The following is a 17,500-nucleotide window of genomic DNA, read 5'->3' as shown; positions in this document are numbered from 1 at the left end:
TTGTGAATGCACTACTTACACTGTTTATACTACAAAATGGTGTAGAATAGTTCTTAAGTATGCGATTTGGGACGCAGCAATGGTGCGTTTTCCAGCTGGTAGTACACTGTGTATATAAAGGAATGGACATGGTCAGCAACAATACTCAGGTAGGCTGTGGCGTTGACACGATGCTCAATTGGTACTGATAAAAACAAAAAATCCCACACTATTACATCGTCACCAGCAGCCTGAACCGTTGATAAAAGGCAGGATAGATCCATGCTTTCCTATTGTTTACGTCCAATTCTGACCCGACCATCCGAATGCTGCAGCAGAAATGGAGACTCATCAGAGCAGGCAACGTTTCTCCAATCTTCTATTGTCCAGTTTTGGTGAGTCTGTGTGAATTGTAGCCTCAGTTTCCTGTTCTTAGCTGACAGGAGCAGCACCCGGTGTGGTCTTCTGCTGCTGTAGCCCATCCGTCTCAAGGTTGGAAGTGTTGTGTGTTCAGAGATGCTCTTCTGCAGACCTCGGTTGTAACGAGTGCTTATTTGAGTTACTGTTGCCTTTCTATCAGCTGGAACCAGTCTGGCCATTCTCCTCTGACCTCTGGCATTTGCGCTCACAGAACTGCCGCTCACTGGATATTTCCTCTTTTTCAGACCATTCCCTGTAAACCCTAGAGATGGTTGTGCGTGAAAATCCCAGTAGGGATCAGCAGTTTCTGAAATACTCAGACAAGCCCAACTGGCACCAACAACCGCGCTACATACAAAGTCACTTAAATCACCTTTCTTCCCCATTCTGATACTCGGTTTAAACTGCAGCAGATCGTCTTGATCACGTCTACATGCCTAAATGCATTGAGTTGCTGCCATGGGATTAGAAATTTAGAAATTTAGAAGCTAATTAGAAATTTGCGTTAACGAGCAGTTGAACAGGTGTACCTAACAAAATGGCCAGTGACTGTATATAATATAGTTGATTGTTTTTGTTATCTGAAAAAAAACTTTTATGCAAAAGTAGCATTAAAGGGTTCATTTTTACAAGATGTAAAAAGCAAACTGATGTCTCTAGAGCAGGGATGGGCAAACTTGATCCTCGAGGGCCAGTGTCCCTGCTGAGTTTTGTTCCAACACAAGTCAAACACACCTGAACATGCTAATCAGTGGCTGCGTCCGAAACCGCCTACTACTCAGTAGGTACTGCATTCGAATTTAAATGTACTACTCGGCCGTTAGAAAAGTAAGGTCTATTGACCTTATTCTGAAATGCGGAAGTGCGCCTGTTTTCGCGATTGTCTTAGAACTTCCGTTTCAGTCTCCTATGGGAGAAATGGCAAGGAATAATAAACGGCAAAAAACGGTCAAACTACTTGCTCTACAAACAAATGTTTGCATGACTATACAGACCAAGTAGAATAATATAACAAGGAAATATCAGTTTGCAACATCAAACAGCGAAACGAGCAGTTTTTAATGTCTAAAAATGAATGGAAGTGAATGAGAGCGGAAGTCTCGTGCCAAAAAGATTCAAATGGCAGCGCCCGCTCGTCTACGGAGAATAAGGTCAATACAGTATGAACGTGAAAAGTATGAATGGAATTCGGACGTACTACATCCGCCATTTTGTCTGGGTCACGTGACCTACCTGCGTCAATTGTGTCGCCTTACTCCCATTCATGAATTCGCTCGCGGGGCATCATGGGATAGCGCAGCATGAATGGGATGCGCACTCTAGAATCTCGCCGGAAGTAGTAAGTCATCCGGGTACTTCTCGCATACTGATTTTTGAATTCTATGAATTCAGACATACTACTCGGCTCGCATACTGATTTTAGCGTACTATAAAGTATGGAAGAATGCGGTTTCGGATGCATCGAGTGTCTTTAAGATCACAAGAAATCTATAAGCAGGTGTGTTTGATTAGAGTTGGAGCTAAACTGTGCAGGACACCGGCCCTCCAGGACCGAGTTTGCCCACCCCTGCTCTAGAGTGTGTGTGTGTGAGAGAAGTTTCAGCTCAAAATACCCCACTAATAATGTTTCCTAACTCTCTGAAACGGACGCTTCTAATTCTAATTGTGCCGCTTTGGTGACTGACACTTTAAAGTGAAATGAGATTATGCTCTTCACAGAGCTACAAATGCCTGTGTGTCAGCATAGTGGCAGATTCAAAACCGGTTTAATTTTATTCTTGTGAAATAGTGAAAACGTGAACAGAAGCGTCTCAGAATGTGTCAGTCTATTGGAGACTCCGGTGTTCAAAAACCTCCACATTTATAATCTGCTAAGTCGCTGAAAGTATCTTCAGCAGGTCAAAGCTCTAATGGCGGATGGCTGCTTCTCACTTAGGGCTGTTTATGCTAATAAGGAAGAGATGGTCAATAGTGGGCGGGGCTTTCTCTCTCTGATGACACATACAAAGGAAGAATGTCAATCAAAGTGTTTCAGCAGACTGCTTTTATCAAGTCTGATTATAAAATCTAGAATGAATTAATGTTTACCATTAGAGGCTGGTTATAATCCCACACTGCTGACACACAACTGTGTTTAAACCCCTTATAAAAGTGATTTTTGCATAGTAAGTGCCTTTTAAATCACAGTCTTACGTGGGACGGCTGCGGCGAATCGCTCAGGCTCTGAAGACAGCAGTCTCTGTCTCAGCTCATCCTGTCCGCTGTTTGCTGGACCAATCAGAGCCACAGGACGCTTGCGGTCGGGCGGCTGTCGATACAGTGACACCTCCTCATAGGTCAGAATATCCTCACTGTAGTGCTCTGAACAGTCAAAAATATTCATTACTGAGTGTTTAATAAATGTACAGTTGAAGTCAGAATTATTAGCCCCCCCCCCTCCCCCTCCCCCCCCCCCCCCCCCCGTATATTATTTCCCCAATTTTTGTTTAACAGAGAGATGTCAACACATTTCTAAACATAATAGTTTTAATAACTCATCTCTAATAACTGACAGTACATAATATCTGACTAGATATTCTTCAAGATACTAGTGTTCAGCTTAAAGTGACATTTAAAGGCTTAACTAGGGTAATTAGGGTAAAGTTAGGGTAATTAGGCAAGTCATTGTATAGCAGTGGTTTGTTCTGTAGACTATCCAAATCAAATATTGCTTAAGGGGGCTAATAATATTGACCTTAAAATGGCTTAAAAACTGATTTTATTCTAGCAGAAATAAAACAAATAAGACTTTCTCCAGAAGAAAAAAATATTATAGGAAACACTGTGAAAATTTCCTGAATCTGTTCAACATCATTTAGGAAATATTTGAGAAAGAAAAGAAAATTTACAAACGTAAATCTGACATTATTTTAGGGCAGGGTTTTTCAAAGTCTAAGACAGTGGGCCTCCCTTTTGACACAACTTATCCATTGGCACCCCCCTCCTCCCAAACACGCACGCACACACACACACACACACACACACACACACACACACACACACACACACACACACACACACACACACACACACACACACACACACACACATATATATATACAGTATATATAAAGACACAGACAGATGTCAGACTGTTAACTCACTTTTATCATCATTTGCATGAAAGTGCCATTATTTACAGAGTAATAACAAGTATTTTAATATAACGTTTTTAAAACTAGGATGATGGTTCAATATGAATAGAACAGATCCAAGAACTGTCCATCCCAGTCAAAACAGTTGAAGTTTAGCGGGTCTCATGCTGTCATTAGCCAAAATATTTTGACAAACCACACATAAAGGTCGTGGTTCATCAGCTGGTCCTGTCCACGTAAATCCTAAACTCAAATCCTGATCATCATATCGTCGTCTTTTGAGTTTAAGCCCTGAACTTGAAGGCTTTGAATCGGGGGGGTCTCAGAAACCGATCCATTGTATTAGCAGGCATATACCTGTATTGGCGGGCTTGCCAAACAGAAGCGAATTCACAGCTATGGCCTTCTGGGTAAAAAAGGTTTTCTTATTTTTGACGTATTATTTTTTTTAGCTTTGTTTAATTAAAACGTTTAAATATAATAAAAAATACATATAATAATTAAACTTAATAATTATATTTTTATTATATAATATTTTTTCCCGCGCCTCCCCTGACATGCTCTGGCGCCCCCACTAGGGGAGGCGCGCCTCACACTTTGCAAACCCCTGTTTTAGGGGTTTCGCATAGAAATGACATGGTGAATGGAAGACACTAGACACACAATAAATGCTGGATCCTGAAAGGAGAAGGTAAAGCAGTGCTTTTGAATGTAAATTAGTCAGGGTTTGAGAACTGCTGTCATTGTTATTTAATTTGACCTATCTCTCAGTACCAATGACTGAATGTCAACACTTATCTGAAGCCGTTTACACCACAGATCATCACAAACTTGCAGCTTTTCCTCAGAATTGTTTTCAATTTGCATCAATTTGCACCAGTAAGCATCTACTGAGAACACCCTAAGAACCACACAGCAACACAAACCACTCAGAACACCATTCAATCATTTTCTTTTCGGCTTAGTCCCTTTTTTAACCAGGGATAGCCACAGCGGAATGAACCGCCAACTTATCCAGCATATGTTTCCCTTCCAGCTGGAACCCATCACTGGGAAATGCCCATACCCTCTCATTCACACTCATACACTACAGACAATTTAGCTTACCCAATTCACCTACAGCGCATGTCTTTGGACTGCAGGGGAAACCGAAGCACCCAGAGTAAACCCACGCCAACACGGAGAGAACATGCAAACTCCACACAGAAATGTCAACTGGCCTAGCTGAGACTGGAATCAGTGACCTTCTAGCTGTTAGGCGACAGCACTACCCACTGTGCCACCGCACCGCCCTCATAGCCAATCAGTTCAATCAGAAAATGAATTATGATTTGATGAAGAGTCATACTTACCAATGTTCTTATTAGGGTTATACAAAAGTTTTTTCCGGTGCTTTTTACTTCTGATCGCACACCAGAGTTTTCCTGTGTTAAAGAAGACATGTTTGTGTCAAAGAAATAGTTTTTACAATTAACTAAACGTATGAAACTATAATATCATTATGTTAGCTAACTGAAAACTACAACTACTTACATTTACTTTACACCAGGCTGAGGTTAAATATTACAATTTTAGATAATAATAGATTAATTTTTCAATTTTAATTTAACATCTGCACTACCTGACAAAAGTCTTGTCGTCTATCCAAGTTTTAGGGACAACAAGTAATAAATGGAATTAGAAGTGGCTCATATCGAAGGCAAAGAGCTCTAGATTACCACAATAAAATCTGATCATGTCTTGATTATTAATGATTTCATTAGGACAGTAAGGTCTGACTCTGCTTAGACTAAAGTCTCATCACTGAACAGGAATAATGTCCAGTATAGAATATAAAGTCCTGCTGCAGTGGAGACAGAATGAATATTGTGTCTGACTCCATCATGAGCTTGGAGGACTGCATCCATACATCTCTGACATGACTCAAACCACTGATTAATAAAGTCATCTGGAATGAAGAAGAAAGCGTTCCTGCAGGACTACCAGAGTTCATCAAGATGCTTTGTGTTCATCTTCAACGCCTCCTCCTTCATCTTACCTCAGACGTGCTCAATAATGTTCATGTCTGGTGACTGGGCTGACCAATCCTGGAGCACTCTTTGCTTTCAGGAGCTTTGATGTGGAGGCTGAAGTATGAGAAGGAGCGCTATCCTGCTGGAGAATTGTCCCTCTCCTGTGGTTTGTAATGTAATGGGCAGCACAAATGTCTTGATCCCTCAGGCTGTTGCCATCCACTCTGCAGATCTCTTGCACGCCCCCATATTAAATGCAACCCCAAACCATGACATCTACACCAGGCGGTGCATGAGGAAGGCCAAGAGAATTATCAGCGACTCCAGCCACCCAAGCCATAGTCTTTTCTCTCTGCTACCCTCAGGCAGACGGTTCCGCAGCATCCGATCACGCACCAGCCGACTGAAGGAAAGCTTCTTCCCTCAGACTATCAGGCTGATGAACACAACACACCACACACAAACTCTTTCATACCCCTTACTGCACACCATCAATATGTAGCATGCACTGCACTTTAACCAATCTATACTCAAAACAATACTGCCTACAACCATGTGGACACCTATTCATTGCACATATCGCTGTCAATTTTACATTGTCCTGTTTTTTTTTTTTTTTTTGGGAGTATGCTGTTGTATTTTGTACTGTCTGTATGTTGCACTGTCGTTGTATTTGCACTGTCTGTATTTTGTTTTGTCTGGAGCCAGCACCTAAGCTTTTCACTCATCATAGCACACGTGCTGCTGATGATGTCACAATACAAGTGATTTGATTTGTCCTTCACCAAACTTGACTGATTTCTATGAGAATTTTGGTCCATGTGGGTACAGTAGGTCTTCTGCAGTATTTGTGATGATTGGGATGCAGCTCAACAGATGATTCATCAGAGAAATCCACCTTCTGACACTTTTCTAAATGATCAACCAGAAGTCGAGTTATTATTTACTGCTCTTGCAACTGAGATCGACGACAAGACTTTTGTCAGGTAGTGTATGTATATATGTATATATATATATATATATATATATATATATATATATATATATATATATATATACATATATATATATATATATATATATATATATATATATATATATATATACAGGCACATGCACACATAGGGCTCAACCTGTGCAGTGCACAAGCCCGTTTTAGTCTTGGATAGAAAGTGCCCTTCCAAAATGATCAAAAGTGCCCCCGCACCTTCGGTCCCGCCCTTCAGTACGCACGCGACAACACAGCTGATCAGTACGCGCGCGATAACACCGCTCTTCAGTACGCGCGCATCCACTCTGCAGATAAGCAGTGCACCCTCCCTCCCCCCCCCGGGATATTCAAAAAAATGTATCCTGCACATGCCCTTTGGACGGTCTCTGCACGGGCCTGTATATATATATATATATATATATATATATATATATATATATATATTAGCGCTGTCAAAATTAGTGCGTTAGCGCATGCGATTAATTTTAAATAATTAACACTTTAAAAAAATTAACGCAATTAACGCAGTTGCAGGTTTTTTTTACTTCCTGTTGTGGTGGACGTGTGTTTAACATGCAAGAAATGTGGATAAGACCAAGGAAGCACTTTTAGAAGGCAAGTTCCAGTATAAAACAAGTAGTTGCATCACAGGTTATCCAGAGTTTCATGCAATTTCGGGTGTTTCATTTTTAACTTTCGACATCAGTTGTAAGTTGATAACGCATGGCGAACAGAAAGAAAATCCTCAGCATATGGTGACTCTGTGTACCTTTAAGGTAATAAAATCACTGCTTAGGCTACACGGTAGAATTTTAATAAGAGTAGTATCTTAATCATATTAAAATCGGAGTATTGGTGTCTATGTAAATGTACTCAGAACGTCTGATAAAGTCGCGAGCTGTCAAAGACAGGGCATTCCTCTGCCTTTCAGCATGAGCCCTCCAAGTTTAGCGTGTTTCCTCTTTAAACGCAACGAAAGCGTCTGCTTCGCGTTGTTGTGTCAGAATCCTTGTGAATTACAGTAATACTTTAGGACGCTTAGTTTAAGCAAATTTGATGAACGTGATCATGCGTGTTGAATCTGAGGGGAGTCGCTCCAGTATGGAAGGTCGTTGGGGCCAAAACGTCTGTGTCAGGCCCGTTTAGGGGTGTCAGGGGTGGAGTGAGCGACGTATCTGAGTAGGGGTGTGTGTGCGCGAGACGTACCTGAAGGACGGTGGGGGTGAAGAGCTAAGGACATACCTGAAGAGCTAGGAGGGATGCGGGGGAAAGGGGTGTGCAATGTATTTAAGGACCGGTTTGCGAGAGATTATCATTCATTTGCGGGCATTTGGGAGTGTCTGTGCACTTGCCGGATACTCCTAATCTTAGCAACTGGATGAATGTAAAGGAGGATTAAGCTAAATTGTTTCTACTCTATAATTAATGTTCTCAACTCACAGCAATAAAACTTTACAATGAGTGCAACAGTTTGTATTCTATAGTTTATTATTATAATTTTTCATTTTCCATATCTGCAATTCCTGTATTTAGGCATTTTTGCAGTCCACTTAGAATCCAACATGGAAATCAATGTTTTCTTTATTGGCATTGATTGTTTTGAAATTTAAATATCATTAACACGCCTGTGTTTTAATTTCTGTAATAAATATGGCTGTCAAGCCAGGATCTTGATGGTTTATTGTGGATATGTTGTTTACATGAACAAATCTGTGTTACAAGTTAAACAAAATTCTATTAAACAATTATATTTTGAATTTAAATAGTTTTTGTCTTGTGTTTACATTAATTTTACATTTAAATAGCCAAAATTACAAGTTACAGTATTTTAAATGCGATTTAATATTTTTAAAAAGGTACGATTAATTAGTTAATTTTTTTTAATCGATTGGCAGCACTAATATATATATATATATATATATATATATATATATATATATATATATATATATATATATATATATATACACGCAAACATATACAACACATAGAAGATACTAAAACACACACAACTAAATTAATCAATCTTTAGCCAAATTATACAGAAAACATAAAGAAATTAAATTGAATAAAATGCAATAGTATTTAAATGATACAAAAATTAAAAGAAGTGTTATAAACGTATGACAATTAGATCAACATCACAGCGTTTTAGGAAGGACAAATGCTCAAAGAAGCAGTTGACATCTATGTTTGAGGCTCTATTTTAGTTTTACCAGGGTTTTCTGATCTGATAGGGTGTAAGTCTATATCAGGCCGGCTCACCTTTATACTCTTCATTTTTGTCTGTAATGGTTTTCTTCATGGCTTCTCGGTGCTGCTGAAAGTTCTTTCCTTGAAAGAAAACAACAAATAGTGAGCATACACACACACAGCACACACCCGTCAAACTATTAGTTAAAGAAATACTTTGACATTATTTGAAACAATATGGTTTATTGGGACCAAAGGCAGTAGTGCAGGGGAGGCCAACCCTGTTCCTGGAGAGCCACCTTCCTGCAGATTTCAGTTGCAGCCCATATCAAACACACCTGAACCAATTAATTAGGACCTGAACACCACGTGATAATTACAGGCAGGTGTGTTTGATATGGGTTGCAACTGAAATCTGCAGAAAGGTGGTTCTCCAGGAACAGGGTTGGCCATCCCTGCAGTAGTGACAAAAATATATCTCAGTATTTATTGGTGTTTTGACTATAACCAATAAATAATGAAAAAATCTAATCTGTATCTTTATAATCTGTATAGTCATATCACCCGAGTGTAGAGTGCCTTATACTGCATCTAATGGTCTCTCTATCTCAGTGTTTCCCAACCCTGTTCCTGAAGGCACACCAACAGTACTCATTTTCAACCTCTCCCTAATCAAACACACCTGAATCAATTAGAAGAGACCCCAAAACCTGAAATTTACTGGTCAGATAAAGGAGACATCCAAAATATGTACTGTTAGTGTGCCTCCAGGAACAGTGTTGGGAAACACTGACTTAGGGTACATTTAGTTTTACATTTGAGATGACAAATCCACTAGAGGGCGCTTGTGTGAAAATCTGAAATGTTTAAATTAGGCCAGTGTTTCCCAATCCTGTTCCTGAAGACATGTCAACAGTTCACATTTTCAACCTCTCAATAATCAAACACACCTAAATCAGCTCATCAGTACATTAGAAGAAACTCCAAAACCTGAAGTCAATGGGTCAGATAAAGGAGACATCCAAAATATGTACTGTAGGTGTGCCTCTAGGAACAGGGTTGAGAAACACTGACTTAGGGTACATTTAGTTTTACGTTTCAGATGACAAATCCACTAGAGGGCGCTTTTTTTGCAAATCTGAAATGCGTAATTTAGGCCAGTGTTTCCCAACCCTGTTCCTAAAAGCACACCAACAGTACACATTTTCAACCTCTCCCTAATAATACACACCTGAATCAGCTCATCAGTACATAACAAGAGACTCCAAAACCTGAAATCAATTGGTCAGATAAAGGAGACATCCAAAATATGTACTGTTGGTGTGCCTCTAGGAACAGGGTCGGGAAACACTGACTTAGGGTAAATTTAGTTGTACGTTTCACATGACAAATCCACTAGAGGGCGCTTTTTTTGCAAATCTGAAATGTTTAATTTAGGCCAGCGTTTCCCAACTCTGTTCCTAAAGGCACACTAACAGTACACATTTTCAAACTCTTCCTAATCAAACACACCTGAATCAGCTCATAAGGACAATAGAAGAGACCTCAAAACCTGAAGTCAATGGGTCAGATAAAGGAGACATCCATAATATAAACTGTTGGTGTGCCCCCGGGACCAGGGTTGGGAAACACTGACTTTGGGTACATTTAGTTGTACATTTCAGATGACAAAATCAACTAGACGGCACAGTTTTGTGAATCTGAAGTACATTATTTAGGTTATGTTTAGTTGTACATTTCAGATGACAAATCCACTAGAGGGCGCTATTTTTGCAAATCTGAAATGTGTAATTTAGGCCAGTTTTTCACAAACCTGTTCCTAAAGGCACACTAACAGTACACATTTTCAACCACTCCCTAATAATACACACCTGAATCAGCTCATCAGCACATAACAAGAGACTCCAAAACCTGAAATCAATTGGTCAGATAAAGGAGACATCTAAAATATGTACTGTTGGTGTGCCTATAAAGGTCGAACGACAAAAAATAAGGTCAAGAATCTTGGTGTGACTCTGGAGTCAGATCTGAGTTTCAATAGTCATGTCAAAGCAGTCAGTAAATCAGCATACTATCATCTCAAAAACATTACAAGAATCAGATGCTTTGTTTCCAGTGAAGACTTAGAGAAACTTGTTCATGCTTTTATCAGCAGCAGGGTGGATTACTGTAATGGTCTCTTCACTGGCCTTCCCAAAAAGACAGTCAGACAGTTGCAGCTCATCCAGAACGCTGCGGCCAGGATTCTGACCAGAAGCAGGAAATCAGAGCACATCACACCTGTCCTCAGGTCTCTACACTGGCTCCCAGATACATTCAGAATAGATTTTAAAGTATTATTACTGGTCTATAAATCACTAAATGGCCTAGGACCTCAATACATTACAGATATGCTCACTGAATACAAACCTAACAGATCACTCAGATCTTTAGGATCATATAAACTAGAAAAATTACAAGGGTTCAGTCAAAGCAGGGTGAATCTGCCTTCAGCCACTATGCCCCTCGCTGCTGGAATCAGCTTCCAGAAATGATCAGACGTGCTCCAACATTAGGCACATTCAAATCAAGACTGAAAACACATCTGTTTAGCTGTGCCTTTACTGAATGAGCACTGTGCTGCGTCCGACAGATCGCACTATTGTTTTTCATTTTTCTTTTTCATTCTTTTATAGCCTATTTTAACTCATTTTAAATTGTTTTTATCTGTTTTTAATCATTTTTATTGTCTGCATTTTATGTTCCTAAACTTGTCTTTTTTATTCCTGTTTATGTAAAGCACTTTGAATTGCCACTGTGTATGAAATGTGCTATATAAATTAACTTGCCTTGCCTTGCCTTGCCTTGCCTCTAGGAACAGGGTTGAGAAACACTGACTTAGGGTACATTTAGTTGTACGTTTCAGGCGACAAATCCACACAGAGGGTGCTTTTTTTGCAAATCTGAAATGTGTAGCTTAGGTCAGTGTTTCCCAACCTTGTTCCTAATGGCACACCCACAGTACACATTTTCAACCTCTCTCAAATCAAACACACCTGAATCAGCTCATCAGAACATTAGAAGAGACTCCAAAACCTGACATTAATGAGTCACATAAAGAGACATCCAAAAAATAAACTGTTGGTGTGCCTCCTGGAACAGGGTTGGGAAACACTGACTTAGGGTACATTTAGTTGTACAGTTCAGATGACAAAATCAACTAAAAGGCACATTTTTGCAACTCGGAAATACATTATTTGGGTTATGTTTTGTTGTACATTTCATATGACACATCCACTAGAGGGCGCTTTTTTTGCAATTCTGAAATGTGTAATTTAGGCCAGTTTTTCCCAAACCTGTTCCTAAAGGCACACCAACAGTACACATTTTCAACCTCTCTCTAATCAAACACACCTAAATCAGCTCATCAGTACATAACAAGAGACTCCAAAACCTGAAGTCAATGGATCAGATAAGGAAGACATCCAAAATATGTACTGTTGGTGTGCTTCTAGGAACAGGGTTGGGAAACAATTATTTCTGAGATTGTACTCTACTTATTTTTGCAACCTGAAACTCACCAGGTATAAGGCCAGCCAGAGGTTTTTGGTCATCGTGTCCTTCTCTGTAGGCCTGCCACCAGTTTGGGTCATCTTGACTGGTCACATGAAGGATGTCTCCTCTCTGGAAGGACAAGCCGAGCTCTTTACAGGGCACATACGGGTCCTCAGAGGGGTCGTAGCTGAAGTTTGCCTTCACGTGCATCTGGAGTCAAAGAAAAACATCCACCAAAAGCACACAACTGAAATCAGAAGTATTAGTCCTCCTGTAAATTTTCCTCCCGATTTCTGTTAAACAACACATTTCTAATCATAATAATTTTAATATCTGATTTCCAATAACTGATTTATTTTATCTTTGTCATGATGACAGTAAATAATATTTGACTAGTTATTCTTTAAGACACTTCTATACAGCTTAACGTGACATTTAAAGGCTTAACTAAGTTAATTATGGTAATGTTAGGGTAATTAGGCAAGTGATTGAACAGTGTTTTGTTCTGTAGAATATCCAAAACAAATATTGCTTAAGGGGGCGAATAATATTGACCTTAAAATGGCTGCAGGAAAATTAAAAACCGCTTTTATTCTAGCTGAAATAAAACAAATAAGACTTTCTCCAGGGGTCTGTTCTTCGTACCTCGCTTAATTGATCTAAGATGATTTGGCAGTTCCTTGATCTTTTCTTCTCGATAACTGATCTCTCGCTAATTTGGTTCACAAATCAGATTAGAATGTCTGGATGAGCTGATCTGAGATCGCTGCGTGTGTTGTGAAGGACAGATCTATCGATCCTCGAAATCATAATCAGCAATGCAACGATTGGCTGACGGCACAGCAGCGTGATGACATCATCTGATTAATATTCAATTATCCATGTGAGCAAAATTACATCAAATTAGCAGTAAACGGTTTGTTAAATATGACACGCAATAACCTTCCACATTTGTTGTGAGCTGCAGGCTTTCCACTTTCATGTGTCAAGAGTATTCATCATGTATTTCAATGCAAGTCAATGTATTTAGTTCTACATTTAGAAAAGATTTTCTTTATTATATTAGCCAATTTTTAATCAGTGTAAAGAATAACTGGATGTTTACAAAAGCATTTTCATATTGGTAAAGGCGTCTGCAACTTTTGTGAAGCATCAAATCACCGTCATATTAGCTGTCAAAACATGTTTATGACTGCATAATTATTATTGCTTTTAAAAAAGTCAAATATTGTGCATTTCTATTATACACAAATTGTTCTAAAGCCATCTAAAAAGTTCATGTCAATAAGTTTTCTCTTTGCACCACCAGGTGGCAGTCTTTGTACTTTCATTTCGGAGTGCAGATTGCAAGTTTTAATAAAATATATATATTTTTTTACTTTATATAGATATATAGTTAAAAATATTTACTATTTTCCCAAGTGTATATAACTACTACTGTAAGAAAATATCAGCACTTGGTGCATACTTTCAGTATTTTCTTTGCATGAACTGAGCCGATCTAATCCTGCTTATATGAATTGAGCTTGCTGCCGACCAGGTTTGATCTACCAGAACTGTTGCTATGACAACAACTCTCGGATCAGCTTTGAAGAACGAAACGATCCTGGATCGTGTCAAATCGTCAATATCCAAATCCAGCTAACTGAGTAATCCACGTACGAAGAACGGACCCCAGAAGGTGTATCTTGTAATTGCAATCTCAAAATATGAATAAAAACGTGTTAGAAAGGCCCTAGAAAAGGCAACAGACATTCAAATGAAATGAAAATGATGAAAGAAGGTCCTACCACAGTCGGTCTGTCCAGAGGTAATTTATTGTGGGAGTTTGGGATGAGGAGAAACGTGAGGGAGCCGTACATGCTGGACTAGAGACAGAGAAGAACAACACATGTACATTACTGTGCAAGGGTCATTTTGTTTTAATTATTTTTTAAATGCATGATTTATTCATCAAGCATGCATTAATTAAAAAAAATTTATTTTATATGATTTCTTTATCATCAACTGTCTATTCATCAAAGAATGCTGACAAATCTAAGCTAGATATTGGTATGATTTCTAAATGATCATGTGACACTACAGACTGAAGCAATGATGCTGATATTCCTTCATTCATTTTCCTTCGGCTTAGTCCCTTATTTATCAGGGGTCACCACAGCGGAATGAACCACCCACTATTTCAGCATATGTCTTACACAGTGGATGGCCTTCCAGCTGCAACCCAGTACTAGGTATTGAAACCAGTATTAACCCTTGTGCACTGTTCAAATTTACTCCCCTTTTGTTATGTTCGGGATGAAAACATCCACTGAATTAAACTGCTGTACAAATGCATCAGATTCACATTTCTTTCCATTTCTTTGCATGAATTTGTTAATTACCCTTGGTGTAATGTGAAGTGGAGCGCTGAAAAGGGAGTGCGGATTCAAATGCAGGTTTATTAAGAATAGTCAGGCAAGTAATGGTCAACACAGGGGCAAACAGATGTATGCAGGCAAATCCAAAGTTGTAATCAAAAACACAGGTGATAGGTCAGTACAGGCAGGAAGTAGACAATATAAACAAACAAACAAGGCGAGGATCAAAAAGCTGGATAGCAACAAAAAAAAAGAAACAAAAACGCAATGTCACAAAACTGTAAAACAAGACTCAGCAATCAAGTGTGCGTATGTGTTGTGTATATAATCCCTATAATCAGTTCATAATGATCCTCCGGCTGTGAGTGTGTGCAATCAGCAGAATCTGGAACAGCTGTGAGTGTGTGCTGCATGACTGGAACTTGCGGATCTGCGGATTTGTAGTAAACAGGCTGGATCGCTGGTGACCTTGACAGTCTGCCCTGATCAAAACTATTAATTGTTTTAAAAGTTATTTTAACTCTTTAACAGCCAAGTTCATAAAAACCTAAAAAAACACACCAAAAAAAAAAAAACTACACAAAATGACTTATTTTCAATGTGAAAAGTAATTGTGGACTGGGTTTTTTTAACCTTTTATTACAGTCTTGGACATGTGAAGGATTAATAACAACATTGGCTTTGATGGATTGCTAAATCTTAATTTTTTCTCCCTAATTTGTTTGTTGGTGTCTGTTTTTATAATTATATTTGATGGTGCATCACTACACAGTCTTTGTTTTTGTTTAATTTCTCCATTAAGTTCTGAGAGCTGAGATGCATATTTAGATTTTTTCAGACACATCAAGGTAAGTGCGTAAAGGTCACTTTCACACAGTCACACATACACATTTGCTGTTAAACTCCATATAAAATTTAGAAACGAAGCACAGGCCTGCATGATTATATCTTCCTGAGACCCGAAGAAAATGTTTTTCTGTTTTTTTCTGTGATTTCCTACATCCTTTGGGTTAAAAAATTCTACAATTTAGAGTTTGAACATTTTGTTTTTATTTTTAATTTTACAGCATGTCCACTGTAGTGGACCACAGGACCATTTTAGTTCAAAACGACAACGCCACTCAGACAACAAAACTGTACAGGATATGGCCGTAAAGGGATATTAATCCAATATCAATGTAACAAAAACAAAACAAAAGCTGTTTTTTTTTCATTGTGTATTGAAATTCCTGAAACGGTTTAGTCTGAAAGAGAGCCGAACTCAAAAAAAAAAAAAAAAGAAAAAGAAAAAAAAAGTGATGTTAATCCAAAACAAATTTAGCATAAAAGCAATTTAAAACTGGTTGTCATTAGCCGCGTTTCCACTATCGCGCCTAAAGCGAGCGAGCCAGGGCAAGCCAAGGCCAGTCGCGTTTCCACTGTCACTTCCGGGGCCTAATCTGGCCACAGCGGGGCTTTCTCAGGGCCAGCGGCCGGCCTTTTTCGGCCCGCCGAATACCTTGGGCCAAAGAGGGCCTGCTAGTGCTTCAGGGCGGAGTGAAAGAAGAGGCGGACACTAGTTTTCCGATCGCACACAACTACATGTGCCAAACAAATAAATAAATAAATAAATAAATAAGGGAAAGAAAACATCTAGCCTTATAGTCTGGGGTCTTTTTGCGTATGATCGCCCTTATGTTTCCCTTTTAAATGTAAGGCTGTTGCATAAAATAATAAAGTAGTTTTAATTTATAAGTGACTTTTCCTTGCTGCGTCCTCCTTGATGTTTCAATAACGCATAATAATCTTTACGGCTTCTGCTTTTATTTATTTTGGAGATAATAAACAATATGAATACAACAGAAAGACACAAAACTTTACAAATTTTGTGTCCACTTTTGTAGACTCTAAACAATAGTGTCATATGTTGATAAAATAGCCCTATATAGAAATAATTTAAATAATTGCAAATGTCGGATATAATAAAATCACATGAAATAAATAAACCAAATAAAAGCTAGCTATAATAATTTAGGTAGCCTATAAACAATACATAAATCAAACCGTTTTAAAGCAATATTATACTTTCATTTTACAAAAACCTATCTGAAAAAAAAGGTTTTAGATATATTCTAAAAACAATAAACACTGGAGAATTTTCAAAATACTATTTATAAAGTATTTGGATATGATGATATTAATCAAAGCGTGCAAAAACAGCATTTATGGGTGAGTGACAGCAGAAACTAGGCTGCCTTTTTTCTGTCACGCAGTCCTGTAGCGCTGCTTTACAAACATGTCGGGGAAAACTGCAAATACAAGTTCTGTGTTTATGTTTCTATATGACGTGGTAAAATTTATAAATGAAATTTTAAATACATGAAGAGCTTTATTAGTGCATAGCTGCAACGAAATATAGGCTATATTTTATTACTTGCTCTTATGTTCTGAAACACTGAACACTTTCCTTTACTCTAAGATCGCAGAATAATATGAAACATCTTTAAATAAAGGGGAATCACCTATTAAGTGTCATATAGCCTATAGGGAAAAATTTATATGTTTTAGGTCTCTCCGGAGCATTTGGGCTAATTGTTTGACGGCGTCTATCTAAATGAGGATGTTATAAAATACATTTTCTACCGAGTTATTAACGGAGAATTTCTGTGTTCTTATATTATGGATGGTGCGCTCACTGCGGTGGGTCCCTCCGTTTGGCGAGAGCACTCGATACACGATGCCAACAGTCGATCGGCGAGAAAATTAATATGGTGAATGGAAACACACAGGCCTGTGCGTATAGACATATAATGTAATGCTGTACAGTAGCGTGTCATTTGTTTGTTCTGGTTGTCTTCGTGATGATGTGACGGTGTGCTTTTGTAACCCCACCGGTCC

The 17,500-nt window shown here is 38.6% G+C and overlaps 1 protein-coding gene across 16 annotated transcripts in view; it reads right to left on the bottom strand.

Moving 5' to 3' along the window:
- pals1b (protein associated with LIN7 1, MAGUK p55 family member b) overlaps positions 1-17,500 on the bottom strand; it is a 77,734-nt gene that overhangs the window by 25,181 nt on the left and 35,053 nt on the right. For all 16 annotated transcript variants that reach the window (XR_012395334.1, XR_012395335.1, XR_012395341.1 and 13 more), the window contains 5 exons: positions 14,054-14,131; positions 12,290-12,473; positions 8,802-8,870; positions 4,886-4,957; positions 2,593-2,760 (listed from right to left, as the gene is read on the bottom strand). Coding sequence is in view for 4 of the 16 variants with exons in the window: in XM_073932121.1 (XP_073788222.1) it covers positions 2,593-2,760; positions 4,886-4,957; positions 8,802-8,870; positions 12,290-12,473; positions 14,054-14,131 (571 nt within the window). In the remaining 12 variants the exon portion in view is untranslated. The remainder of the gene's footprint in view (positions 1-2,592; positions 2,761-4,885; positions 4,958-8,801; positions 8,871-12,289; positions 12,474-14,053; positions 14,132-17,500) is intronic.

Source organism: Danio rerio, chromosome 20 (assembly GCF_049306965.1).
Source record: "Danio rerio strain Tuebingen ecotype United States chromosome 20, GRCz12tu, whole genome shotgun sequence".
In the NCBI taxonomy this organism is placed as follows: Eukaryota; Metazoa; Chordata; class Actinopteri; order Cypriniformes; family Danionidae; genus Danio; species Danio rerio.
The sequence above is the reverse complement of the archived record's forward strand: the minus strand, read 5'-3'. Positions and strand labels throughout refer to the sequence as shown.